The following is a 27,991-nucleotide window of genomic DNA, read 5'->3' on the forward strand; positions in this document are numbered from 1 at the left end:
GCTGCTCTTCCCAGGCTCCGCCCCTTTCTCCAGGCCCCGCCCCTCCTCTCCCAGAGCGGTACCGGTTCTTGCCTTTGCCCTCCCCCGCCCATTCTCAGACCCCGCCCCCTCCCGGGCCAGGACCCTCTCCCTTCTCAGACCCGGCCCCGCCCCTCGCCTAGGGCCCCGCCCTTCTGCAGAGCAGGCCCCGCCCCACCCCCCGCGATTTGGTCTCCCGAGCCGGCGCGCGCGGTTCCCGTCACTAGCACGCGCGGTGGCGGCGGCGGGAAGATGGCGGAGTCCGGCGGTAGCGGTGGCGCTGGTGGCGGCGGCTTCGGCGCCGGTCCGGGCCCCGAGCGCCCGAGCAGGTGAGACCCAGCCCGCAGGGTGGATCTGCACCTGCCTCAAGGCAAGAGTGGCCTGTGAGGAGTCCTGGGGGTCCTGAGGGGTTCGGGATGGCTTGAACCAGCTCGAGGATCTTTACGGGGTGCGGGCTTTAGGTGGCCATGGAGTACTGGGGGGACTGAGGGCTATTCATGGGGCATTTGATGGCGGCTTGGGGGCCCCGGGACCTCCAGGCGTCTGCATGTGTCCTTAGGGGCCAGAGAGGGCTTTGAGGGACATGGAGATCTGAAGGGAATCCCAGGGGTTCCTGATTGTGATATGGCCATGAGTAACAGTATGCCAAGAGGTCTGGGAGGCAGGGAGGTCCTGAGTAGGGGCCATAGGCAATTTTGCAGTTGTTGAGGCAGTCCTGGGGACTCTGAAGAGGGGACTGGGGGAGCTTGGAGGGCTGAGGCCCAGGGCTTCCTGTAGGGTGCTGAAGGACCCTGAGGTTTCTAAGGGTGGTTCTGAGAATGTGCTGAGGGGATTTGGGGGGTGTGAGGACTGTGGAAGGTTGGGAGTAGGAGACTCAAATGAACCTGAGGGCCTGAAAGAGACCCAAGGGACCTGGGAGAATCTGAAAGTGGAAGCTGGTGGTCCCAGTGAGTTCTGATGGTCAGGGAGGGGTCTGGGGATTCTGGAGATCCTAAGGGGCTTTAGTGGGTCTTGGGAAGCCTGAGGATGGTTTAAAAGGCTGAAGGTTAAAAAAAAAATACATGAGGAGGGTCCATCTTGGGGCTCCTCCCTCTAATCCTCTTGGGGTGTAAATTCCCACTCCCTAGGGCAAAGAACTTGAAGCAAGATCTTGCCCTCAGATCATGGTGGAAGAATTCACCCCTTTTGGTCTGAGAGAGGCCCCCTTTATCTTTGGCCAAGTCCTAAGAATGGTTGTTTGAACCCCAGCATTGGTGTAGCAATTGAAGGTGTTTAAATGCATTGTTCTGGGTTCTCAGAGGGAAAGAACACCTGTGTTACAATGCAAGACCTTCCTCTGTCTTCCCATTGCCCAAGGCCAGCATGGTCTAGATCTCTTCATCCAGGCCCACCAGGACAGCCTGCTACCATTGGCTGGCAGAGCAAGTAATTTGGCCTTTTTCTCACTTGTGAGCTTATGAGAGCAAATAATTTCAGCCAACGTGATAAACGATAAAGTGGTCAATACTGGTGTGTTACAGAGTCAGTCCTCGTTGTGGGGACCTGGGTGCTTGAGTTCGGCTTTAGAGGCCTGTAGTGGGGAGCAGGGAGAATTCAGTAGATTTGGGAAGACATTCCGGGGGGTCGAATGGATAGGACTTGGTGACCAGCAGGAGGTGGCATGTAATGGACCAATAAGAGGTAACATTGAGCCCTAGTCCCTGCTTTGGGCCCTGCGTAGGGATAACCTGGGGCAAGAGCAAGGTATAATTAGTTGCATGCTGTACAGTTCACTCATTTTACCTGAACAGCTCTTTGAGTTTTAATAAATTTGTAGAATTCTGTACCCATTAACACAATCCAAGTTTTCAGAACATGTCCATCACCACAATTAATTCCTTCAAGACCCTTGCAGTCAATCCTTCTCCCAACCCTGGCCCCAGGTACACTCTGGTCTGCTGTCACTCTCTGTAGTTTTGTCTTTTTAGAAATTTTATATCAATGGAATCATGTAACATGTGACTTCTTGTGTCTGGCTTCTGTCCCCTAGCAGAATATTTTTGAAGTTTCATATGTGTTGTCACAAGTATCAGAAATTCATCCTTTTTCACTGCTTCCTAGTATTCCATTGTATTGATGGACATAAATTGTTCATTTACTGGCTGATGAACATTTGAGTGGTTTCTATTTTGACAATTGCAAATAAAGTTGTGGTGAACATCTGGGTATGCATCTTTGTGTGGACATGTACATTCTTTTTAAAATTTTCTTAAAAACATTTTATTTTTATTTATTTGACTATGCTGGGTCTTAGTTGCAGCATATGGGATATTTTAGTTGTGACATGTGGGATATAGTTCCCTGACCAGGGATGGAAGCCAGGCTCCTTGCCTTGAGTGGAGTCTTAGCCCGTGGACCACCAGGAAAGTCCCTGTGTGGACATACATTTTCATCCTCTAGGAGTGGAATGTCTGGGTCTTATGGTAGGTACAGGTTTAAGTATTTTTTCTTGTTTTTTTCAAGGTAAAATGGGTCTTTTATTTATTTGTTCTTAAACTTATAAACCAACCAGTCAGACTAGGACTATTATCATGGTGTGGCAAAATACAAAACATCTTTCCACAAATACTAGAGTGATGAACAAATAGGAGTTGTAGTAAAACAGAGGAAAAGCAGCAAAGGAAATCAATGAAGCCCATTGTGGTGTAGCCCTTCACCTTAACAATTGAGGTTCTTAACAAGCAGGGCCTTCGTATCCCAGGAAAATGTAAAAAATAGTTCATCATGTCTTTGTACTTTTCTTTCCTATTTTTGAGATTAGATTAAAAAATATGGAATGCTTCACAAATTTGAGTGTTGTCTTTGTTCAGGGGCCATGTTAATTTCAATATTGTTCCAATTTTAGTACACGTGTTACCAAAGCAAGCTCTTGTAGGTTTAATCTAAGGAACTGCCAAGGTGTTTTCCAGAGTGGCTGCACCCTAACTCTGTTCCTACCAGCAATGTGCAAGAGTTCCAGTTGCTCCCCAACACCTGATGTAGCCAGTCTTTAATTATAGCCATTCTAAGTGTATGTTGGTATCTAATTTTGGATTTTATTTGCATACCCTTATTAACTCATGATGTTGGACATCTTTTCATGGTCTCAGTGGCCACTCAGGCCTTTGGTAAAGTGTCTTTTCCAATCTTTTGTTCATTTTTTACTTGGCTTGTCTTCTTGACTTGACTTCTTTTCGTGTTCTGGAAACAAGTCCTTTATCAGATATACTATTTGCAACTATTGTCTCCCAGCCTGTAGCTTGTCTTTTTGTTTTTTTAATGGTATCTCTCATGGGGCAAAAGTTTATTACCTTGAGGAGGTCTCCTTTATTTCATTCTTCATTATGGATCTTGTTTCCAGTTTCATATCTAAGATATTTTTTCTAAATGGAGGCATTTTCTTTCTTTCTTTCTTTCTTTTTATTTGTTTGGCTGCACTGGGTCATAGTTGCAGCACGTGGAATCATCGATCTTTCATTGTGGCCACAGGATCTTTTGGTCAAACTGGGCCTCCTGCATGGGAGTGAGTGTCATAGCCCCTGGACCACCAGGGAAGTCCTGGAGGCATTTTCTTTTTTAAAACATTTATTTAATTTTGGATGTGAAGGAACCTTCTGGCTTAGTTGCTCTGTGGCATGTGGGATCTTAGTTCCCTGCCCAGGGACTGAACCCACATCCTCTGCAATTGGAAGGCAGAGTCTTAGCCCCTGGACCACCAGGGAAGTCCCCTGGAGGCATTTTATTAAAAGATATTTCCCTCATCTCTGAGATGTTCATTTGCCTCCTACCCTCCATCCCAATGAAAAGTCTGTTGTCTTGAGCAGCTGATGTGGGGAGGGTCTCATCCCTTAGATGCTCATGTGGGAGAAGGGTGAGAATCCCTCATATGGTGAGATGGAGCATACAGAAAGGAGATCAGAATTGGAGAGAGATTGTAGCACACAAGATTCTCCCAAGGATCCTTCTGAGATGTAGAGGCCCTTGTAGGTTGGTCATAAATTCATTTCTTCATTTATTCCAAACCAACCATACCAGTACATGGCCTGCCTATACCTCATTCGTCTTCATCCTTCCATTCTAAGATTGTGGCCTCTTAGAGGCACCTGCCTGACGCCCTGAGCTCAACTAGCCCCAGGAGCACTTTTTCTGGTCACCTTGTTGTGTTGGCTTTTTGGGGTAAAATTTATGTAACATAAAACTCACCAGTTTAAAATGTACCATTCAGTGGTATCCAGTATATTCATGGTGTTGTGCAAACATCACCTCTGTCTAGTTCCAGAACATCACCATCAGCTGAAAAGGACAGCTTTTTCCCATTAGCAGTCACCCCTTCCCCCCTCCCCCAGCCCCTGATGACTACTCATCTACTTTCTGTCTCTATAAAGTTCCCTGTTTTATAAATAGAACAATACCATATGTGACCTTCAGTGTCTTTGACTCCACAGAATGTTTTCACAGTTCATTCACAAGGTCATATGTATAAGTCCTTCATTTCTTTTTATGGCTGCATAGCATTCCATTGTGTGGACATGCCACATTTTGTTTATCCAGTTACCAGCTGAAGGACGTTTAGGTTGGTCCCACCTTTCGGCTGGTTTGGATAATGCTGCTGCGCACAGGCAGGCACAGGTCTCTGTCTGAGCACCTGTGTCCCCTTCTCTGAGGGCGTGTCCCGGGAGCGGGGATCGCTGGGGGCGTGTCCCGAGAGCGGGATCGCTGAGGGCGTGTCCCGGGAGCGGGATCCTGGGTCCTGTGGCTGCTGTGTGTCCTGGAACGCGCACTCACCGCCTGACACTGCTTGGTGTGCTAGTGGAGACACCCTGAGAGTGGAGAACATGGCTGTCTCGTGCACTCTTGGTCTTGTATGCCTGGAGTATGGGCAGCCCAGAGGAAGGGAATGTTCAAAAAATATGGTTGGGAGGGAGGGATGGGGAGGGAGGAATGGATGAATGAATGGAGTGTGCAAAAGCTCTCTAGGGCTTGCAGTCTGGCCGGTTGGAAGTTCCTTCTAGGTGGTCACGTCCGTCCCTGTCTTCTTGGGGAGACTTGTGGGGCTGCCAAGGACTCGGGGGAGGCTGGCCCTGTCTGTGAGGATGGTTGGTTTCCCAACCTTCCAGGTGGTGCCTGCATCTGCCGTGTTGTCCCATGAAGGGTTTTGTCATTTGGCCAGGGGTGGGGGCGGTTCCTGTCTTTCCCTTAGCGCTTCCAACAGTCCCACAACTCGGAGAACTGTCCTTAGGAGTGATGGTGTTTCCCCCCCACCCAACAACACCCCCAGCATTACATAACTTGTTTGTTCCAAGTTCACTTTTCTGCAACCAGTGGGGAGGAAAAAGAAAGAGAAAAGCTTATTCTCTTTCCTTCCTATCTCGAGGGATCAACAAAAGACCCATTGCCTAGTAGAGATGGCTGTTAGTGCCCAAGCTGAACCTCCAAGATGGACAAAGCGTGGCTGCCTTAGCTGGGGGCTAGCTGAGGGGAGGTGGGATCCTAGCTTCAAGGCTCTGTCACACCAAAGATCCTTGTTCTGTAGCAGCCCCCCTCCCAGCTCCACCTCAGGCCCGTGACAGGGGTCTAGACTCCTAGCGAGAAAGGAGGTTTGTGGGGTATTGCGAAAAGGAGGGGGAACTCTCCTGGGAGTTGAACCTCTGCAACTAAAATTCCATTGCTGTGAGGTACCCGGCCGGCTCGTTCAGGAGGAGCCTTCTCGCCACAGAGGCTCTTCAGATGCTGGGCCTTTGGCATTCCTCTTTCCTCAGCCCGTCTTTCCTACAGGTGTCTGGATGGGGCCCGGTCTCACTGATTCACACCGTTTCTGGGGGACGAGGCAGAAGTGTCTGGTTGAGGGCTGCTCCATCCACAGGTGGTTCCCTTGGATACCGCGTGAGTGGGTTTGGCACAGTTCAGCCGCGGCTTCTGCTCCTGGCTTGGTGGCTTTTGCTTGTTTAAACTTCCTTCACCAGCCCTCTCTGGCTGCACCCTAGATCTTCTCCACACATCCCCAAGGCTCGGGAGGAGTCCAGGCCCCCTAAACCCTGTGTGAAAGACTGGAGGATGATTTGGCCTTCTGAGAAAGTTCTTATTCCTTTGGCCTCGCCATCTTTTCAGCTGAGAGGGAGAGGCAGGAGTCTGACCCTTCAGAGACAGGGGCTCCTAGGAGTTCTGGGTAATGTGGCAGCATCAGGCACCTCATGAGGCCCACATGCTTGTTGCATGCCTTGGGCATGTCTGTAACCCGCTGGGTGTTGGAGCCTTCATCTGGGAAGTGTTCAGAGGGCACCCAGCACATCGCACACGTGTGTGTCAGCGTGGAAGGGCAGTGCCGTCCTGCAGTCCTCATGCAGCTGGCGTTCCGTCCACTGCCCACGCGGCCACGGAGGGGCCCTGGGGCGTTTGCCTGGTTGTTTTTAATGAGCTGGTGTGGCAGGTTGGGAAGAGAAAGCTGGTCTCTCAGTCTAGGCTGCCACACAGAATGTCGTAGACTGGGTGGCTTATAAACAGCAGAGATTTCTTTCTCAAAGTTCTGGAGGCCGAGAAGTCCAAGATCAAGGTGCCGACAGATTTGGTGTCTGGAGAAGCCACTTCCTGGTTCATAGACAGTTTCCTTGCTGTGTCCTCACATAGTAGAAGGCTCTATGCTGCTCTCTGGGGTCACTTTATAAGGGCACTAATCCCATTCATGAGGGCCCCATACTCATGACCTAATTAATCAAACCCCAAAGGCCCTGCCTTCTGATACCATCACGTTAGAGAATAGGTCTCAACATATGAATTTTCAGTCTTGGGCGGTTGGCTCGAGCAGTTTGAAGGACACTGGTAGTTCTACTTGGTGGCCACGTAGCAGGGCCAGTGGGAGAGCGGAGCACGTCAAGTCTGAGCTGCTTCTGCAGCAGCCTGAGTGCAGATGGCACCCCGCGAGCCTGGCCCCTGGAAAGAGTGTGGAGCCTGAGCTGGTGGGTCTTGGCAGAGTACGAGGTTGGGGGCAGTTGAGTCTGGGGCGAGGGAGGGAACGTGGAGCTGGAGGTGCTCAGGGCCGGGCCACACAGCTCAGCTCAGCGTCCGGCAGTGAGGCGCCCCTTTCCTCACCTTCTGGCCGGCAGGGTCCCTTGAGCTCACGATGTGAAATAGCTCTGAACACTGCACACTTCACCCCGAATTGTGCAGCCTGATTATCTCACAGCTGGACGGCTTCCAGCCAGTAGCTGCAACCCCCAGGGGACAGCCTTCTTATTGTCGGCCATGCTTATGGGGTAGGAAGCTTTTATTAGCCTCCACTATCATTGTGCCGTCTCTAGGGAGCGGGCTCAGTATGTCAGCCCACTTTCCTTAACTGGTTATTTTTTATTACTGATCCTCATGGGAGAGCTCAGCGAGGCCAGGTTGGAGGTTTGTTCCTGTCTCCCCCTCCCACTTTAAAGCGGGGCTTCTCTGCACTCCCGCCCTGTGCTCTTTGGGCATATTTCAGACTTGGGGTTGAAGGCCCTGGAGAAGGGAGCGGGGAGGGCAGCTTCCCGGCATGCCCAATTCCCTTCTCTTGTGGTCAGCACTCAGCACTCACCTGACACCTTTTTGTTCCGACGGCGGTCGTCACCTGTCTCCTGTGTCCCCACCGCTTTGTGTGCTGTTGGGCGTATGGGGCCCCTGAACAGAGGGGGTGGGCCCGTGTGGTTGCTTACACCCCAGCACGTGGAGCTCATGGGCCGTCGTTTCCCCACGGTGGCCATAAATGATCCGAGGCCGAGTTGGAGATCCCTGTTTTCTCCAGAAGGTTCTGGGAACCCCCTTACAAATGAGGTTGACCAGAGGCTCAAGGTTAGGGCCTTCAGCTTGGGGGAAGGGAGGCTCCGGAGGGGGACTGTTTCCTGCGTACAGGCTAGTGGCGTGTGTAGTTTCTAAAGGTGGAGGAGCCTGGCTTTTTAGGGATCCTGAGGGCAGAGAGGAACTGGAGAGGGTGAGAGGGAGGAGGGGGAGACAGAGGGGTGGGTGTAGGGTTTGGGTGAGGGGGCGCCTGGGTCAGATTCATGTTTTGGAAGGATCCTTCTGGCGGGAGATGAACGAGTTTAGGCCAAGGTGGGAGGCCATGGGGATGGTGAGTTGTGAATGGGTTTGGGGAAGATTCAGGTGGAACTTGTGTGACATGCTGACCCGTGGTGGCAGCCAGGTGGGGCCCACCAGTTCTCAGGCTTCTGCCATGGACCAGAGAGTGAACGCTGAGGGGTACCCCTCAGGCAGGAGGCGGAGGCCCCACTCGGCTTGAGAGTCTCTGCTGTCTGAGAACAACCAGAGGAGGCCGGGAGCAGAGACAGACTTCTGGCCTGGAGGGCTCAAGGTCCCCCCTCTCTCCTGGAAAGTCCTCACACCTCTGCTTGCTCAAGGGCCTCTGCTCTCCCAACAACCAGGACCTGGTTCTTCCCAGTTCGGTTCCCACCTCCACTCTGACCTCCTCCTGAAGAGCACTCAGCACGCACACACTGATTTGCTCTTTCTTCCTTTAATCTATTGGTACATGGTGACGTTTCCACCTTTGAGCCACATCTAGTTCCGGACCTTCCTTCCACCTTCTCTTCATCCTGCCCTGAGCCGCCCCTGACTGTTGCCCTCCTGCTTGCCATCCCCCGACTCCCGCTGGTGGCGCCTTCCCAAGGCAGGCATCAGACTGGGCTGCTCCCTTGCCTGACAGCTGCCAGGGGCATCCTAACTTCCAGAACAACGTCAGAACAAAGTCCGCTTCTCCACGTGAGCCCCTTGGCCCCTGCCACTGCCCCCCAGACTTCCAGAGCTTGCGTCTCCAGCAGCACACTGGCGCCCCCCTGGCCTTTGACCTCACCCTCCTTTGGCTGGAGTGACCCGTCCCAGAGCTTTGCGCAGCTCCAAGGTTGCCTCCTTGGGGCCTGGCCCCTCTGTCCACCTCTGTCCTCTGACCCATGCTCCTGGTCCATTCTGTGTTCTCAAGGATCCGTGTCCCCTGGGATGTGCGCTCCCTGAGGGCAGGGCTTCATGGTGGAGGCTGATACAACGTAGCAGGTATTCTCCCCAGTCTGCCATGGATTTGCCAGAGGAGCTGGCCTGACTGAAGGTTTCTGGAACAGACCTCCACGGCCGGCTGAGCCAGGGTCGCCCTGCTTCTCCTGATTTGCGTTCATGCAGGAATGTTGTTCAGGTGCTCAGTCGTGTCCGACTCTGCGACCCCATGGACTGCAGCAGGCCGGGCTTCCCTGTCCTCCACTATCCCCCAAAGTTTGCTCAGACTCATGTGCATTGGGCCGGTGATGCCATGGTTCGGGGAAAGAAACAGGAACTCAGGGGCGTGTGGTCAGGGAATCCGCCTCCTAGGGAGCCGCCAGCGGGCAGTACCCTTGTGCGTGCGCTTCGTGAGTTCACGGCCAGCCTCACAGTGCTGCGCTGAAGACGAGAAAACGTCCCGCCGCCCTCCGTGTCCAGCTGCCTGCAGGGGGAAGTGGGGGGCTGGGGCCCTCCTCCTCCTCCGCCTGTGGTAGCCGCTCCACAGCTGTGCAGACGGCTCTTAACACTTGTTAACCCCGAGTCTCCAGTCCCTTCCTCCTCCCCCGCCCTCCCTGTCTCCCTCCAGAGAGGGCTGCTCAGGACGCTCACAGCTCATCCTCCCATGGCCAGGAGAGCGTTTCCCTAACATTCCTCTGTGGAGTGGGTTTTGGGGCGCATCCAGGGTGATTTCAGACCCCTCGCTGAGCAGCCCAGCCGTTGAGCTCTTCCCGTGGACCACCTCGCTGCACGCTGAAAATATTGTGATTCGGGAGGAAGTAACCGGCACCTGGGGGGAATCACAGACCTTTCCTGTGAGGGAAGCGGCTTCCGGAATTGAACACACTCGGCCTGGAGGAAATCTTGAGGGGTGGACCCCTGGGCTTTTAAAGGCCTCGAGGGGGGGTCACCCGAGGATCGAGCACCGAAGACGTTTTCTTTCACCACAACTGCGAAATTCCACAGGGGTCAAAGACAGACGGGATCTGAGCGAGGCGGGGCTGGGCTGGGCTGGATATCCGGAGAGCTTGCCTCTCAAAGGGATGTTAGAATTTGAAACAGTCTGCTGGAGGAAGCGGGAGCGGGCAGACATGGTCACCCGGAATCTCCCACGACCAGAGCTGAGAGTGGGGCATTCTCCCGAATGGGGGTTTTGAGGGGCGGTGACAAAGTGCCCATGAAGCAGCAGGCATGTGGGGGCGCCCACTGTAGACCGAGGCAGACTCCACTCGAAAAACTTCCAGGACTGTTGTTAAAAGCCGTCACTGTGTGCTTGCCGTGGTGGAGTCTGGTCCTGGAGGGCTTCTCGTGGTCTCTTTTCTCCCCGCTGCTGTTATGCCAGGGGTAATGGCAGCCCGTGTGCCCGTAAGGCAGGGAGGCTGGGAACACACAAATGTTTATGCTCCACGTGAGTTACTTGCAGAAACTCTGAGTGGTGTTTTCCCTGCTGAGGCTGATGGCATTGGGCTGCCCTGCAGCTCCAGCCTTAGGCATGCTTTCAGCATTTTAGCATTTAGAGTTGCTGAACTTTCACAGTAGGGGCACGGGGAGCTTGCTGACCTTGGCTGTGTCCTTCCAGGCAGGCGGGGCTCAGGCCGTCTGTCTGGCCACCACTCACTGGCCGGCAGATCCCCGAGGCATCCTCGCCTCCACCCCCAGGGCAGGAAGGCTGTGTGCGCGGCAGGGAGCGGTGGTAGCTGGAGAAGTGTCGACTCCACAGTGGCTTTTCCAGAGGCTCGTCTGGAGTTCGAGCCCCGGCTTTGAAACTTCTGACATCGAAGGCCCCCGTTGGTTCCAGGAGCCAAACACTCAGCTCGCTCCCTTCAGTTAAAAAATAAAAGCTCATCGTTCACATAAACAGTAAGTTCAGGGAGAATTCCAGTTTTAGGTACATTAAATGCAGGGCTCAGATGATCCCCTGCAATCTGTCTCCCGTCTCTCAGCTCTTTGACTTCCTTCCTGCTTGGGCAAGGCGACCTCATCTTGCTTCCCAGCATCCTGGCAACCCCCGGGGCAGACCAGCTTCCTGGTGGCTGCAGCAGAAGTCCCAGGCAGGCTCTGCTTGGGTCAGGTGGGTCATACTCCCTCTCCTGGGACCAGGCTGGGGCCTGGGAGGCTCTGGTTGGCTAGGCTGGCTTGTGAGTCTCCCTTTTCAGCCCAGGGGTGGGTCTCCTTATCCTTACCACTGGGGCTGAGCGTGAAGGAGGAAAACAGGGGTCCTTTATTAGAGGAAGGAAGGGATATTGGCACTCACCCCCCCAAATGAAGATATTCACGATTGGCCCCTTTTGTTGCCTAACTTTATGCTGCTATTAGAAGATCCTTGCTGAGCCAGACTGGTGTCTTTGTCTGCCTGTATATGGCCTGATATCACTGGGCATGAGCTTATGCCATTTGGCAGAACCGTCCCTTTCAGAGCTTCAACACCTGCCCTGCCAGGGGAGGCAGCTGGGCTGGGCCCTGAGATGCTAGAATTGTCAATGCTGGAATCTCACGGGATTTCCCAGCAGTGTTCTGGGGCCAGGCAGTCTTGTGCCTACTTGCCTGATTTGGAGTGAAGGGGTTGTACTCATCCACGTGGCCACATCTCCAGGCCCAGTGCAGCAGGGATAATGTGGGGGGGGGGGGGACTTGCTGGGACCAGCCTCTTGTCAATGGGTGGGAACAAAACAAGCGAAGCTTTAGCCCGAGATCTGCTTATTAGCCACCTTTTTGCCCCTAGCATGGGGGCCCTGGCTGAGCTTTGAGGGGTCATGGAGGCTGTAGGGAGCCTTGCCCAGGCCATGAGGGCAAGGAAAGCCTTGCGGGAGACCTTCTACTTTGAGAAGGCTTGGAAGGGTAGATGCTGGAGGAGCGTGGCAGAGCTGGTGGGCTGGAGAGTGCAGCATGGGGAGGAGTGGTGGAGGGGACGGAAGGAAGTGGCTGTTTGCTCAGGGAACAGCATGAGCAAAGTGTGGAGGTAAGACATCCCAGAGAGAAGCCTGCTGAGGTCTTCCTGGCTGAGCCCAGTCAAGGATAACATACGCAGTCCCAGGAGTTGGACCAGGAGGTTGAGTGGAGGGGATAACAGCAGGTATATGCGACAGGCAGAGACGGGAGTCAGGTCCGGCCACCGCTGCCACCTAGCAGCCGTCTACCTGCCCCCTTACCCAGGCATCATCTGTCCGTCCATCCATCTCTCCACCCACCCACCCTTCCATCTGCTCACCCATCCAACCATCCATCCATCTGCTCATTCATCTAGTCAATCTGCCACGTCCCTCATTATCTATCATCCATCTACCCCTCTGTCCATCCACCCATCCACGCCCTCAGCCATCCGGCCATCTAATCAGCAGGCATGACCGAGCTCTGAACACATGCTGGGCACGGCGCCAGGCCCTGGAACACCTCAGGAGACCAAGCCCACCCTGCCCTGCCCGTTGAGACTCCTGACTCAGCCTGGAGGAGACAGACAGACTGGAAACAGATGGATGGTTTACTGGATGGTGTGATGGGCAGGCAAGACAAAGAGAGCTGGGTTGGGGGGTCAGAGTGGTGTGCGGGCTTGGGTGGGGCTTTCCCACTGGTGACCTGGCAGAATGGGGTTCCCCCTCATAACAGCTGGGGAGTTAACAGGCTCGTCCACCCCCTGGCCCCGGCTGCCCTGAGGAGCCATGTCCTGCCCTCCTTGGTGTCCAGCTTCCCATGCACCTCCTGGCTCAGCCTCCCTGCTGAGTGGTCCCTGCTCTCCCAGCCTCAGTCTCCGATCTGCACCATGGAGATGACCAGGGGGCCATCCACCTGGGGCTGCACAGAGGCTGACGCTGACCTCTCACGTGCTGTGTGGCCTTGGGTGGGTGCCTGAGCCTCTCTGTGCCCCAGTGTCCCTGTCTGTGGTGGCCATCGTGGTGGGCCCCTCTCCAGGCTGCCCACCAAGAGGTGAGCTGGGAGCCAGCTCGGCACCGCTCCAGCCCACAGTCCTGCATAGAGTGGGTGCTTCCCTGCCAGGACGGCGAGGGGTGGGGGCATCTTGTAGGCTGAGCACTTGCTGCTGGTGAGGAAAGGTGGGGTGGTCTGAGTGCCGTCTGTCCGCCTTCCTAGCCCTGAGAAGTTGCTGAAGTCGCGCAGGTCTGGGACTGGGGACATGTTGCCCACAGGGTCCGTTTGTCCATCAGCAGGGGCCAGACCCCGCGCAGCCTGGGCTCCCTGTGGCACCACTGAGAGGCTGGGGTGAGGCCCGAGGGCCTGAGCAGGGGGCACAGCTGGGCCTGGGGGCCCTGGACACACCGTGGCCCCTGAGCAGAGCGTGGAGAGCCTAGGGAGTCTAGGTAGGGAAGCAGTGGACTTGAACATCAGTGTTGCCTTCTGCTGGTGGGAGCACCCGTGCCTGCAGGGTTCTCAGCCGTCCCCCAGTGAGTTCTGGGGGAGTGGAGGAACCCACGCAGTGTGTCCCTGTCACGGAACGGTAGGATGACGGCGCCGACAGCGTGGTTCCACTCAGCCTGGAACAGAGCCAGCACCAAGCGAGGCCATCTGGTGCTGGGCTCTGCACGTGGGACCTTGGGTGGGCTTTGGGACGCCTCGCCAGGGTCTCGCGAGGCTGGCCCCCCACCTCTGCTCCCAGCCCCTAGGAATTTGCCTCTTTCTACCTGTCTGGGTCTTCGGGAGGAGTCGTGATGGTTCTTTTGCGGTGGATGTGGGTTCTAGAACCTGTCTGCCTGCCTAGCCACTGGCTCGCCCCCCAGCCTTCCCGGCTGTCACGTGAGGGCCCTCAAGGGTCACCAGGCCCAGCTGCCCACAGGTTGCCTGGTTGCCTGCTGCCCACACTCCCCAGCAGCGCCTCTTTGCTGTCGCCTCAGCACTGTCCTGCAGGCGTGGGCGGGGAGGAGCCACGGACAGACGTGGCAGGGGTGGCCCTGCACGGCAATGCCTGGAAGACGAGGCGGGCAGGTGTGGCCTGGCACTGCTTTGCGGTGCTCAGGGCGAGCGTCTCTGCGGGTGCCGTGCGCCCAAGCTGAGCTCCAGGTGTGGCCATGGCCTGGCTCTTGGAGGAGGCAGATCAGGTGGGAAGGCTGGCCCACCCGGCCTCCCTCAGGGTCTACAGATCTGCCTTGGCACTGGGCATCCTGATTGAAGCTACAGCAGAAGATGTAGGAAATAACAAGCATGATGACCAGGAGGGAGAAATAAACAACTTAACTGCTGATGCTGTGGAGAGCACCCAGGCTCAGGGGCACATGGGGTCTTGGGCCCTGGCCAGGTTTTCTTTCTCCCTGGATCTCTGTCCCCCAACCGTCTCTCTCAGTGTCTGGCGTCCCGGCCTGCTGGGATGCTGCTGTCAGGAGCCTCATCTGCTCCTGGGTTCTCCACTTGTCCACCCTGCAGCCCTGCTGCTTGGTCCGCTGCCCAGAGAGCCTGGGGCTCCAGCTCTGCCAGAGGACCGCAGGCTGCCCCTTACTGTGGGCCTGCGGCTGCCTGGGGGTGAGGCGGGTGGAGCCGGCCTGGGGCGAGTGGTCCCAGGAGGGAGGGTGCTGACGTTAGCATGGGGGCCGCAGGCCAGCCCGAGCGTCTAGAGCTGCTGCCAGGTGCCAAAACATGGTGACTCCATCCTTCGGGCTGGGAGTGCAGGACCCAGAGCTGTGAAATATTGTGGTAACCACAGCAACAGCGGCTTGGGGGTGTCTGCCTTTGGGGGCCGTGTGGGACCCTGGCTCAGACACACCTTTTATCTGTGGAGCTGCGACCGCAAGGGTCAGCACAGTGGCCTCGGCCGAGTCAGCAGCTGCAGAGGGGCAGGAAGTGGGAGCAGCCTGCGGGTGTGGGTTGGGGGGCACTCTGGGCCTCAGTTTCACCATCTTGAAGAGGACACTTGCCACAGTGCCCTCCTGGGCTGTGCCCCGCGTGTGCTCTGCCAACGAGCCTGCAGTGTGAGGAGTCAGGCGGGCGGGAGGGGCCAGCCGGAGAGGCTTCCAGTGTGCTTGGGCAGGAGGCCGGGGTGCTGGAGGGAGACAGGCCAGAGAGCGGCGGGCTGTCGGCCGGGGCGTCTCCCTGCGCAGCCCAGCCCGCCCCAGCCCCCGTCCCCTTCTCTGGGCCTCTGACCCCCATCGCTGCTCTCTCTCTGGGCCTCTGACCCCCATCTCTGGCCTCTCTCTCTGGGCCTCTGTCCCCCATCGCTGGTTTCTCTCTCTGGGCCTCTGTCCCCCATCTCTGGTCTCTCTCTCTGGGTCTCTGTCCCCCCATCCCTGGTCTCTCTCTCTCTCTCTCTCTCTGAGTTTCTCTCTGTCTCTCTGGTCTCTCTGGGCCTCTGTCCCCCATCTCTGGTCTCTCTCTCTGGGTCTCTGTCCCCCCATCCCTGGTCTCTCTCTCTCTCTCTGAGTTTCTCTCTCTCTCTCTCTCTCTGGTCCCTCTGGGCCTCTGCCCCCCATCTCTGATCTCTCTCTCTGGGTCTCTGTCCCCCCATCCCTGGTCTCTCTCTCTCTCTCTCTGAGTTTCTCTCTCTCTCTCTGGTCCCTCTGGGCCTCTGCCCCCCATCTCTGGTCTCTCTCTCTGGGTCTCTGTCCCCCCATCCCTGGTCTCTCTCTCTCTCTCTCTGAGTTTCTCTCTCTCTCTCTCTGGGTCTCTCTCTCTCTCTCTCTGGTCTCTCTCGGCCTCTGTCTCCCCACCTCTGGCTCTCTCTCTCTCTCTCTGAGTCTCTCTCTCTCTCTGGGCCTCTGTCCCCCCATCTCTGGGTGTCTCTCTGGTGTCTCTCTCTCTCTGGTCTCTCTCTTTCTCTCTCTGGTCTATCTCTCTCTGGGCCTCTGTCCCCCCATCTCTGGGTGTCTCTCTCTCTCTCTTTACATCTCTGACTCCCTCTCTGGCCTCTGTCTCTGTCTGTGTCTCTGACTCCCTCTCGGGGTCTCTGGCCCCCTTTGTCCCCCCGAGTGCAGCGTCTTCCTGCTGCTGTACCCAGGACCCCGGGCGGAGTGGCCTGGAGCTCCCTGGTACTGCATCGGCCGGGGCGGGAGCCAACCAGCTGTGCTGCGCTGCTGCGCTCCATCGAGCCACATGGACAATAAAACCAAAATTGGCTTTGAAAGTGGAAGTGCTCTCCGTTTTGAGGGGAAGTGAGGGAATTTGCATGTCAGAACAGTATGTTAAAGGGGCAATACCGTCAGACTCTGTTCTGGCCTGAGTTTTGGGCTCCATGTGGGGGTGGGAAAGGATTTTACAAAACCCCAAAGAAATGTTTCCATGAAATTCTTTCTTGTTCTTGCCTCTTCTCTCTCTCTCTCTCTCTTTTTTTTTTTTGGACATTCCAATGAAAAGAACTTTCCGGGGCTTCAGATCTCTCCTGTGAGCTTGGGAAACCGATCATGGAGACCAGGCCCAGCAGGCGGGCAAGGGCAGGAGGTGGGGAGCGCCCACCCTGCCAAGTGCTGCTCCTCGCCGCCCTGAGGGGCCCGTCACTGTTCACACGGCCCCGCACCTCCCACGGCCGCCCCTCACTAGGCCATTCTGCCTTGGACTTGGGTCCCCTCAAAGCAGGTTCTGAGGCAATGGCTCCAGCCCATGGTGTATTTTGGGGTGTTGACCTCATGACCAACTAAGGGGGCAGGAAGGAGCCCATGCAGGGGGTGCCAGCCAGGATCTGTTGACGGTGTGGGCAGTGGGCTCAGCCGGCCGGGGAGGCCTTGGGGATCCTGCCACGGGGTCCCTGGGCGGGCTTTTCCTCCACCCAGTCCCCCCAACCGTCAGCCCCTGTGCAGGGACACTTAGGTGTGCAGCTGCCCTGTCCCCGTGTCACGCGCGGGCCTGCACATGCCCAAGGGCGCCCAGTGACAGTGCCGGGGAGACACAGTGTGCGGGCTGGGGTCGGGACAGCAAGGGGCATGCCCTCCGTGGCCAGATCCAGGCTGAGGGTGCAGCCGGGGCGGCCTGCTGAGACGCCCTGACCCAGCTGCTGACGCATTGGCTCCGATGACTCAGCGCGGGTGACCGTGGCTCGGGTGGCTGTCTGGAGGCTCGGACCAGCTCAAGGCCTGCAGCCGCCGCCGCCTTCCTGGGGGCCGTGGCCCCGCCTCGCCGCCGCCCCCTGTCTGGGCCGGCCTGAGTAACGGGCCTTCCCTTAGTCATCGGGCCGGGCTGCGGCCCTCCCTCCTCCGGCTGCCCACCTCCGCCCAGACTCGCCTGCCTGTCTGTCCAGGCCGGCTGCCTCTTCCCCTCCCCGAGCTCCCCAGAGGCCGCGAGGTGTGTGTGTGGGGGTAGATGTCAGGGCTTCAGAGACAGTTGTCCCATTTCTGAGACGGGAGGAGGAAAACAGCCTCCTGAGGTGCGGCGCCTTGCTGGCGGCACAGGGAGGCGGGCCTGGCGAGGGTGAGGCATGCGCAGAAAGGGGCTGCTTCCTACCCACTTGGCGCAACTAGGCTCCACGCCCTGTCAGCGGCAGTGCTCTGGGCTCGGTGGGGGTTTTCTGGGCCGGGGTGTCCTAAATCCCACACTGTTGTTGTTTAGTTGCTCAGTTATGTCCAACTCTGCAACCCCATGGACTGTAGCCCGCCAGGCTTCTCTGTCCATGGGAATTCCCAGGCAAGAATACCGGAGTGGGTTGCCACTTCCTTCTCCAGGAGATCTTCCTGACCCAGGGATCGAACCTGCATCTTCTATGTTGGCAGGCGGATTCTTTACCTCTGAATCACCAGGGAAGCCCTATAGGAGCTTTTTAATGCTCAGAGTATGCATGGCCTCCGTGCTCAGCTGGAGGACAGGCCTTTGTACCCTCTTAAAGGGTGTTTAGTTTGTTTCCCATCTCCAGCCCCCAGAAAAGGTATTTGGTGAATGTCCTCACACATCTCTCAACTTGCACAAGTAAATGTATCTCAGAAAAATCCTGGAAGCAGACTTGTTAGGTTGAGAAGATGAGCCATTTGAATTTTGCTAGGTCTCTCAAACTGCCTTCCTGGGTGTTGTCCCATTTCAAACTCCCTTTGGGAATAGACAAGAGTGTCTGCTGCCAGATGGCCTGCCTGATGACTGAGGGGTGAAGCCAGTCCTTTGGGAAGCACACTTTTCTTATCATAAGTGAAGTTGACTCTTAGGTTCCTCCAGCCAGATATGCTTCCTTTCCTATGAACCATCAGCCCACAACTTTTGTACATCTTTCTGTGACATTGCTGGCTTTGTATTGATTTCTTGGTGCTCTTTATATATGAAGGACCATAGTAAATATATACTAAGGGACCAAGCAGCCCCAGGATGAAGTTACCTCAGGTGTGAGATCTTTCTTGTGGTGAAAACATGCATGGATGTACCAGTGCCCAGGGCTCAGTGGAAGCACAGGAAATCCTCCCACCTTGCCTCACACTCTCAGAGGAACTTCGAAGAAAAAACTAAGGCCAGCTAAAAGCAAAATGGCAAAGGCTGGGTAGTGGAATTGTAAAAATGTGTGAGGCGAGGTGTCCATGGAGAGGCCAGCCAGGCTTGGTTGGCACCTGCCATGAGCCAGCGCTCTGTGGGTGGTTCCAAGCTTCAAGTTCCTAAGCACTTGGCCCCGTTCAAAGGCAGGTGGGCGGCTTGTAGGGGTGGTGGCAGGGTGCAGCCCCCCACTGGGCCTGGCCAGCCCAAAGTGAAGCTGGGGAAAATAGGGAGTCTGCAGTCCCTCATTTCCTGGGAGGTGATGGGGGCCCGGGAGCCTCGTGGCAGCCCTGTGACATCTGCTTCCTCTGCCCTGTTTGAAAGCTGAGAAAATCAAGGCTCAGAGGACCGAGGAACATGCCTGAGTCCGTGCCTCGCTCCAGGTGCTGGAGCCTGGAGGGTGAATGCCACAGTGCAGCCTGGGCAGCTTTCAGAGCGAGTCTGGCTGAGACGAGTCTCCCAGGCTTTGGGTCCTGGCCCAGCCCTCCAGACACTCTGCTCAGGGCCAAGCTCCAGGTTTGGATGACTCTAGGAGGTCCTGGTGATGCAGGTGGCATGCTGGTGCCGTCTGCGTGTCACTTTTCACACCTGCAGCCCCTGCTGTGCACATTGAGTGGCATCTGTGGAGAGCGGCTCTGCCGTCCCTGGGGCTACCCAGACCAGCCGAGTCTGTGTCTACGTCTTAATACCATCCCTGGTTTGAGGTAGGCCTCCGCTCCACCCCGGGGCCCCGGGAGGGAGGGTCCCTCCAGCTGTCCCTGATCCTAGGCCGCTGTGCTGCGCAGGGAAGATGGGGGCGCCTGGCCCCAGGCAGGAGGGGGCCCGTTGCGGGCTGCAAGGTGACTCTGCACAGGGATGGCCCTTGATGGAAACTGGGCTATAGGGCCAACACCCAGGATGCCTCCAAGCCCCTCTGCTCCCAGGGAGAGGCTGGGCATCCCTGTCTGACCTCAGGGGTGGCAGAGCTGGGAGGAGGAGAAGCTGGGGACATCCCCACTTTCTGGCCTCTGCCCCTCTCTGTTCCCAGCTCCTGTTTCCTCCCACGGGACACTGACAGGCCAGTTCTGCATAATTTGACCATGTTGGGTCCCCGTTTCCCTCACCGTGCGCCTGGCGAGGGCTGGCTGCTCTGTCTCATTCATACTGTGTCCTCCCACCCTAGGGAGGGGGCCGTGGGGCTGACAGAGAGCCCAGAGGAGCTCGGGATACTTGGAGGCTCTTGTGGGACACAGTGTTGGCTCCGATGGTCCAGAGGCCCATTGTGGAGTGTTGGCGAGAGGACGTGGTGAGACCCTGTCCCTGGAGATGTCCTGGCCAGGGGATGGGTGCAGTTTGAGGTCCTCTGAATCCCGAGGATCCGTGATCTTCAGAACGGGGGTCACTCGGGGGTCTTGGAAACCACGAAGGGTGGCCTGGATGCAGCGGCACAGGGGAGGGTGGGGGGCGTGTGAGGAGGGCGTCCAGGCCCTTCAGCCAGGCTGGAGACTGAGGCTCCTCCTGGGCCCCCATCCTTCCCCCCTCCCACGGTGTGCACACCCAGCCTCCACGACAGACCCGGTGTCCGGTTCTTGGCACCGCTGGCCCCTAACACCACCAGCGCAGGTGCGCTGAGTCACATGCGTTCCTGCCTCTGGGGACAGGACGGCTTTCCACTGGTGCAGGTGGCATCCCCCCGGCATATCCCCACACCTTCAGAATCCTGAGCACCTTGCAGATCTGTGGGCAGCGCCCATTGATTTAGTTTACCTCCTTTCAGGAGGCTGCTAGAAGGGCCACTGAGGTGGGCAGCCTATGTGAGTCGGGGACCTCCTGTCGGCAGCAACTGAGTGCTGTGTGCTTGTCATCTGCTCTTTGACCCTGGTCGTGTTTGGGGAGCTGGTGGGCAGTGGGAGCCGAGAAGCCTTCTTTCTCCTCCTGCATTCTTGGAAGGACCAGTGCCCACATTCCTGGCCCTCATTTGTGGGCAGGCGTCCGTCCCAGGAATGGGAAAGCAAGTTCCAGCCATGGGGAGCGAGCAGAGGACTGGGAAGGCTGGCCTTTGCTTGGGGGGCGGGCCCTGGGAGAGTCCTGGGAAGGTTATTGAATCCATGGAGGCTGAAGGGCATTGTGCCTTTCTTTCTTTTTTTGTAAGTTTGGAGATTTTAAAAATACATATGTATTTATTTGACTGTGCCAGATCTTAGTTGCGGCATGCAGGATCTGTGATCTTCCTTGCAGCACACGACACGTCAACTTTTAGTTGTGGCATGCAGGCTCTGCTTCCCTGACCAGGGATCAAACGTGGGCCCTCTGCATTGCGAGCATGAAGCCTTAGCCAGGGAAGTCCAGGCATTGTCCCTTTCTGTTGCATTCGGAGGATGAAGTGATACATTAGGGCCTCCTAAACTCTTATTTATTTTTTTACTTTACTGTTGTTGTTTAGTTGCTAAATTGTGTCTGACTCTTTTGAGACTCCATGGAAGGTAGCCCTCCAGGCTCCTCTGTCCATGGGATTTCCCAGGCAGGGATACTGGAGTGGGTTGCCATTTCCTTCTCCATAAACTCTTCGTTTATTGATGCATTTCTGAAAAGCTTTCCAAGATGAAATAGCAAAGGGGACAGTGGCTAGGAGGTAGGGGGTGAAGGGGAGTGAGTGGGAAGAATAGGGACTGAGCCACAGAGGACCTCGTGTACTGTGAGGCCCTGAAGGTCCTGGCTGGTTTCACACAGGGCCTGAGAAGGCTCCAAGGACCTTGAGTTTTGTTCTGTTTTTTGGGGTGAAGTTCACATAACATAAAATTCACTATTTTAAAGTGTATAATTCAGTGGCATTTAGTGCTTTTACAGTGTTGTGCAACCGTCGTGTCTTCTGGTTCCAGAACACTTTCATCACCCCAAAGGGAACCCTGGGTGGGCAGTCACTCCACACCCTCCACCCCCAGCCCCTGGCAACCACTGATCTGCTTTCTGTCTGTGGATTTCTGGAAATTTCATATAAATGGAATCATGCAACATGCGACCTTTTGTGTCTGGCTTCTTTCACTTAGCCTGAGGTCTTCAAGTTTCTTCCCTGTTGTAGCCTGAGTCAGCTTCATTCTTTGTCACGACCGAGTAGTATTTCATTATATGCATACACCACATTTCGTTTATCCATTCATCCACTGGTGGGCATTTGGGTTGTGGCCACCCCTCACCTTTTCAAAACTTTATTTTTATTACAAGACAGCCTTTGCCTTGTGCATCCTCATTTTGATGGGATGTGCCAGAATGTGTCTTCCTTCTCCCATCCCCCCAGCAAGCTGCCCCCACAGATAAATCCATCTTCTTGAGGGCAGTTATGCTTGGTTTTATGGCTTCTTTATATTGGCCCCAGGGTGACAGGAAGATCCCATGCAACCTGCTATTTCCTCGGCTTGGGTTCAGTCCTTCTGTGTCCTCCTACGGCCCTGGGGCCATGAGGTTGGGACGCCTCAGTTGGTCCAGTGATCAGAACTCCATGCTCCCACTGGAGGGGGCCCGAGTTTGATCCTTGGTCCGAGCAGGCCAATGGCTACAGGAAGCAGATCAGTGGTGACTAGGGGCTGGGGGAGGGGGTTGGGGGGGTGACTGGTAATGGGTGTGGGTCTCCTTTCGCCTTGCTGATAGACGTGATGGTTGCATAACTTTGTGAGTGGATTTTATGCCCCTGAATTGTACACTGCAAAATGATGAATGATATATGAATCTCACTTCAGTTAAATCAGAAAGGAAAGGATATGTGGGAGCCTCTGTGGGTCTTGCATGAAACCTCGCCTGTTTCGTAGGCAACACGTGGAGTCTGTGAGTGCGCCTCTGCTGCCAAGGCCAGCCCGCGGGCAGGTGGCACTCACCACTGGGACCCAGGTCTGGCTTCCGCTTCGGGGACGGGCTCTGGCAACTTCACCTCCACCCAGGGCCACTTCCTGCCAAGCCTGCTCAGAGCCCCTGGGTGGAGAGCAGATGGCGCCCTGGCCTCTCAGCTGCCTGCCCACCTCTGCCCCCCCACAGCATGGCTGACAAGAACGGGGCCCTCAAGTGCACCTTCTCGGCCCCTGGCCACAGCACCAGCCTCCTGCAGGGCCTCGCTGCGCTCCGTGCCCAGGGCCAGCTCCTGGACGTCGTGCTCACCGTCAACCGAGAGACCTTCCACGCACACAAGGTAGTCCTGGCGGCTTGCAGCGACTACTTCAGGTGCGCGCGGGCCCCGGGGTGGAGTGGCGGCACCGCCCATCCACGGGGGACGATCCCAGGGCTGTGCCTCCAGCTGCGTCCAGCCCAGGATGGCTTTGAGGGAAAGAGGCCGAGGTTTGCTCATCTCTGGGTTTAGAGAGAAGCCAAATGTCCAGTAAGCCTGCAGGTTTTTCCAGGTTTGCTGCTTATTCAAACTTGGGGGACATAGAGCAGACAAGCCGAGCGTGCCTGGGGGCAGAGGTGGGAGCCCGCTTAGCAGCTTCTGCCCTGCGAAGGGGGCAGGGCGCTGCTGGGTTTCATTCTGTCTTTCTTTGATGCCTGCTTGTGCCTAATGCTGTTCTGGACCTTGGGAACTTGGCGGTGATCAGCAGGCATGAATCCTGCCCTTGTGAGCCTGTGCGCAGGCTGGGGGTGGAAGGTACGCCTAGTCGGCAGCCCTTGAGGGTGCCGGGGTCCATCCAAGACGCCGTGTTATGAGTGAGGCCTTGCTGGGTGTCCAGGTCTCTCTGCCCCAAAGACTCTTTCCTGGAGGTCTGGACTGGGCAGGAGAGTGAGGGTCCCACCCAACCATTCTCACCCGTGGGAAGCTGTCACAGCTCTGGAACAATCTCCCTCATTCCCTTAGTGACCAGCTGGTCAGCTTCCTCCTGCCAATTGAGAGAGCTGGGGTGCCGCCTGGGGCTGGTTCTAAAGCCCACTTTGCCGGCTGTCTCTGAGTCCCAGCTCAGGTGCCCACCCTGGGCCTCACGGTCCTTGAAACTGGGGTGCCTTGCCTGGTGCGCCCCCTGGCTGCCCGCCTCATGGGCTCAGAGAGGCCGTTCTGGGGAGCTGGAGCAGCCAAGCCATCTGGGGCGCCGCTTCTATTTTTATTCTGGATTTGGGGACGGGCGGGCCGGCCGAGCCAGAAATGCCCTTTAAAGGCTCCTCTGCGCTGGCACTGCAGTCGGAGAGGCCTTAAAAGGCAACGCTCCCTCCCATCGCCGTGATCACTTCTGCCTTCGATGGGCTGATGGGACTCGTGGGGACAAGAAGAAGCGGGTTCTGGGGGCTGGTGGAGCGCTGCTGCCAAGGTTGGGCAGTGGTTGGTCGGTGGCCCCCCGGCTGCCCCTAGCTCGGCTAGCCCTGCTCTGGGCCTGAGCTGGGCCCACCCAGCGGGTGACTAGGGGATGCAATTCCGCCAGGCGGTGTCTGAAGTTCTCCCCTCAGGTGGCTGTCACAGATGTGTGCTGATGGGAGTTGTAACTCTGATGAGATGCCAGCTTGTCCCATGAAAGGACCCTGCCACTCTCCATCTTCTAGAACTTGCCAGGAGCCCTGAGCAGGCAGAGGTTCTTACCCCTCTTCCTGGTAGGGGACCCTCCAGAGCCTTGGGGGGCTGGGACCCAGGGCCCGTGTGTCTCACCAGCACTCATGTGAACACTGCTTCTCGGAGCAGGAGGGCGTGGCTGACAGAGCCGGGGTCACTTGCTGCTGGGGGCACTCACAATGGACTGGTGTTCCTTTAGGCCATTCTCAGGGGGCTTTCCTGACCACCTAGGCCTCTGGAGATGGCAGGGACCCTAGCAGAGCTTCCTGGGGACCCTCACCCCTCTCCAACCCCTGTGACAGTGACCCAAGACCCAGGCTGGGGAAGGTGGAGCCACCTGCCCCGGTGAGGGGCCAGGCTGTCTGTGAGCTGTGGTGCATGGTGCCCTCGGGGGGTCCTGCTTTGTCTCCTGAACTTACCATAGGTGAGGTCTTCCAGGGCTGGGTATTAAGGTGGGGCAGAGGAACTTGTCCTCACTCAGTTCAGTCACTCAGTCGTGTCTGACTCTTTGCGACCCCATGGACTGCAGCACGCCAGGGTTCCCTGTCCATCACCATCTCCCAGAGCTTGTTCAAACTCAGGTCCATCGAGTCGGTGATGCCATCCAACCGTCTCATCCTCTGTCGTCCCCTTCTCCTCCTGCCCTCAATCTTTCCCAGCATCAGGGTCTTTTCCAATGAGTCAGTTCTTTGCATCAGGTGGCCAAAGTATTGGAGTTTCAGCTTCAGCATCAGTCCTTCCAATGAACGTCCTGTCATCAGAGTCAAAGCCAAACCCAAGATTTGGTCTCCTCTTACAGAACTGCACCCAGCCCGCAGCATGCAGCCCTCGGCCTTCACCCTCTAAGCCCGTGGGCCCCAGCACTGCTGACTTCTGGGTTAGGCTGGGCAGGGCCCCTCGTGGGGAGCTGCTGTTTGTAGGAAGATACATGGCTAGGGTGCAAATTAAAAATCTTTCTTTTCCTTTCTGTGTGTCTTTGATGAACATCTGGCCTGCTTTCCCCTGACTGGTCATGCCCTGCTGGCAGTGTCAGGGGGTGGAGGGCCAGGCCTTCCCGGGCAGCCACAAGGCCCCTCGGCTGGCCTGAGCCCCCACGCTGTGTTTCTGACCTTCAGGGCCATGTTCACGGGCGGCATGCGGGAGGCGAGCCAGGACATCATTGAGCTGAAGGGCGTGTCAGCCCGCGGCCTGAGGCACATTGTGGACTTCGCCTACAGCGCCGAGGTGACCCTGGACCTGGACTGTGTGCAGGACGTGCTGGGCGCCGCCGTGTTCCTGCAGATGCTGCCCGTGGTGGAGCTGTGCGAGGAGTTCCTCAAGGCCGCCATGAGCGTCGAGACCTGCCTGCACATCGGGCACATGGCCACCACCTTCAGCCTGGCCTCGCTCAAGGAGTCAGTGGACGCCTTCACCTTCCGGCACTTCCTGCAGATAGCCGAGGAGGAGGACTTCCTGCACCTGCCGCTTGAGCGCCTGGTCTTTTTCCTGCAGAGCAACCGGCTGCAGAGCTGCGCCGAGATTGACCTGTTCCGGGCGGCCGTGCGCTGGCTGCAGCACGACCCAGCCCGGCGCCTGCGTGCCAGCCACGTGCTCTGCCACATCCGCTTCCCGCTCATGCGCTCCTCGGACCTGGTGGACAGCGTGCAGACGCTGGACATCATGGTGGAGGACGTGCTGTGCCGCCAGTACCTGCTGGAGGCTTTCAACTACCAGGTGCTCCCCTTCCGGCAGCACGAGATGCAGTCGTCGCGCACCGCCGTGCGCTCAGACGTGCCCTCGCTGGTGGCCTTCGGCGGCACCCCGTACACCGACAGTGACCGTTCCGTCAGCAGCAAGGTGTACCAGCTGCCCGAGCCGGGCGCCCGCCACTTCCGGGAGCTGACGGAGATGGAGGTGGGCTGCAGCCACACGTGCGTGGCGGTGCTGGACAACTTCGTGTATGTGGCCGGGGGCCAGCACCTGCAGTACCGCAGCGGCGAGGGCGCCGTGGACGCCTGCTACCGCTACGACCCCCACCTCAACCGCTGGCTGCGCCTGCAGGCCATGCAGGAGAGCCGCATCCAGTTCCAGCTGAACGTGCTGTGCGGCATGGTGTACGCCACGGGCGGCCGCAACCGGGCCGGCAGCCTGGCCTCGGTGGAGCGCTACTGCCCGCGGCGCAACGAGTGGGGCTACGCCTGCTCGCTCAAGCGCCGCACCTGGGGCCACGCGGGCGCCGCGGCAGGGGGCCGCCTGTACATCTCGGGTGGCTACGGCATCTCGGTGGAGGACAAGAAGGCCCTGCACTGCTACGACCCCGAGGCCGACCAGTGGGAGTTCAAGGCGCCCATGAGCGAGCCCCGAGTGCTCCACGCCATGGTGGGTGCCGGCGGCCGCATCTACGCTCTCGGCGGCCGCATGGACCACGTGGACCGCTGCTTCGACGTGCTGGCCGTGGAGTACTACGTGCCCGAGACGGACCAGTGGACCAGCGTCACCCCCATGCGGGCCGGCCAGTCCGAGGCTGGCTGCTGCCTGCTGGACAGGAAGATCTACATTGTCGGGGGCTACAACTGGCGTCTCAACAACGTGACGGGCATCGTGCAGGTGTACAACACCGAGACGGACGAGTGGGAGCGCGACCTGCACTTTCCCGAGTCCTTTGCCGGCATCGCCTGTGCCCCCGTGCTGCTGCCCCGGGCCGGGGCCCGCAGGTAGCTCCCCGGACCCCAGTTACCGGCTTGGCCGCCTGCTGTTTCTGCCAGGGGCTTGGTGGGCGCATGTCCCAGCAGAGAACTGGGACGCCCCACCCCTGGGCTGGCCTCCTGGGGCCTGCCGCGTGGATACGGCACCCTCTGCACCCCTGCTTCCTTCCTGAAGCAGATTCTGGCTCCACGCCCTCGGGGGGAGCCTGCCAGCCGCAAGGCTGATGTGCTGCGGCAGTCGGCTCACACCGAGCCGGTTCCCTCGCCCACCTCGTGTCCTCACGGGCGGGTGGGAGGAGGGGTCTCCTTCAGAGCGTGTGGCTTTGTCTCCTCTCTCCGCTCCCTCTGCCTGGAGGTCTGAGACATTCAGAGGTGAACTCATCTTGATCCTCCAATTCCCCCCCACCCTTCTGAGTTGCATGTGTCTTTTTTTAAAAAAACGCACCCCAGATCTTTGTGACACACAGGAGCAGGAGAGGCGGCTGGGGGCTGCCTGACTCGGGGTGGCCAGAAGGGCCTGTTTCTGCCTCCCCAGTGAGCCTGAGCTGCTGAGTCGGAGGGGACCAGTGCTCATCTCCATTCCTGACCTGGGTCCTGGCACCTTCAGGGTGTGCGATTGTCTGCTTTCAGGACGGAAAAACACAGCCACCTCCCAGAGATGGTCCTTAAGGGCCTTAGGCCTTCCGTTTGGCTCTGGGTGACGGGTAGGGCCATAACAAGAACGGGACTGAGGCTCCTCGTCCCCGGCCCTGTCCCACAAATGGACGGGGACACTGGCCTCAGAATCTCACAGTGCATCTGCACCCCACAGGCCTGTCCCGAGGTTTCATTTCTGGCCCTCTGCTCCCCCAGCCCCACCCCGTGAGCAGGCTGACGTGCCGTCCGGCCTGTGCCCACTTGGTGCGGGAAGTCAGGCTGCTGGAGGCTGCTCCCTGTGAGGGACTTGCGGCATCTGTGGCCACGTTTGCTCTGGAGTCTAAACCTCAAAACCTTTTTTTTTGTTTGGTTTTCTTTTGCTTTTTCTTAAGAGGCCAGCACCGCTGTCTTATAAACGAGATTTGTACCCTCGGGGCAACTTAAAGTGTCTCTTCTGCTGCTAATGGACGATTGATGTCGCGTCTCTGTGACCCTCGCACCATGTGAAGAATTAACCTCAGACCTTAGCAGACGTCGTCGCCTATTTTCCTTATATTTAATAAAAATGTTATGGTAAAAAGATGGAGTGGACCCAGTGCTGAGCTTGTGGGGCATGATGGCTCGCAGATTGCTCATGTCCTTGCACGTTCGGGGGCTCCTCTCCCCCCTCCCCCTTTTCCAGCCTTGCAGAGGAGCAGGACCAGCCTTTGGCTCAGAGCCATGGGGGCAGTGGGCTTCCCAGGTGGTGCAGTGGTAGAGAACGCGCCCG

At 57.4% G+C, this 27,991-nt stretch overlaps 1 protein-coding gene and 1 pseudogene across 3 annotated transcripts; one reads left to right on the forward strand and one right to left on the reverse strand.

The window, feature by feature from the left end:
- The first annotated feature begins 210 nt into the window (after positions 1–210).
- On the forward strand, positions 211–27,802 carry KLHL26 (kelch like family member 26). 3 transcript variants are annotated; one of them, XM_043467406.1, is made up of 3 exons: positions 211–347; positions 22,414–22,596; positions 25,018–27,802. In XM_043467406.1, the coding sequence occupies exons 1-3, from the start codon at positions 271–273 to the stop codon at positions 26,597–26,599; spliced, it is 1,842 nt and encodes a 613-aa protein (XP_043323341.1). In that variant the 5' UTR covers positions 211–270; the 3' UTR covers positions 26,600–27,802. The 3 variants fall into 3 exon arrangements, with proteins under 3 accessions (XP_043323341.1, XP_043323342.1, XP_043323343.1); XM_043467407.1 differs by lacking the exon at positions 22,414–22,596; XM_043467408.1 differs by lacking the exon at positions 211–347 and having other exon boundaries at positions 22,442–22,564.
- Positions 2,823–2,922, reverse strand: LOC122441105 (annotated as a pseudogene).
- Positions 27,803–27,991: the final 189 nt, after the last annotated feature.

Source organism: Cervus canadensis, chromosome 4 (genome assembly GCF_019320065.1).
Source record: "Cervus canadensis isolate Bull #8, Minnesota chromosome 4, ASM1932006v1, whole genome shotgun sequence".
Lineage (NCBI taxonomy): Eukaryota > Metazoa > Chordata > Mammalia > Artiodactyla > Cervidae > Cervus > Cervus canadensis.

Coding starts and splice junctions, on each gene's coding strand:
- KLHL26 (XM_043467406.1), top strand. CDS start 271: ATGGCGGAGTCCGGCGGTAGCGGTGGCGCTGGTGGCGGCGGCTTCGGC. Junction 348..22,413: donor GGCCCCGAGCGCCCGAGCAG/GTGAGACCCAGC, acceptor GCCCCCCCACAG/CATGGCTGACAAGAACGGGG. Junction 22,597..25,017: donor GCTTGCAGCGACTACTTCAG/GTGCGCGCGGGC, acceptor TCTGACCTTCAG/GGCCATGTTCACGGGCGGCA.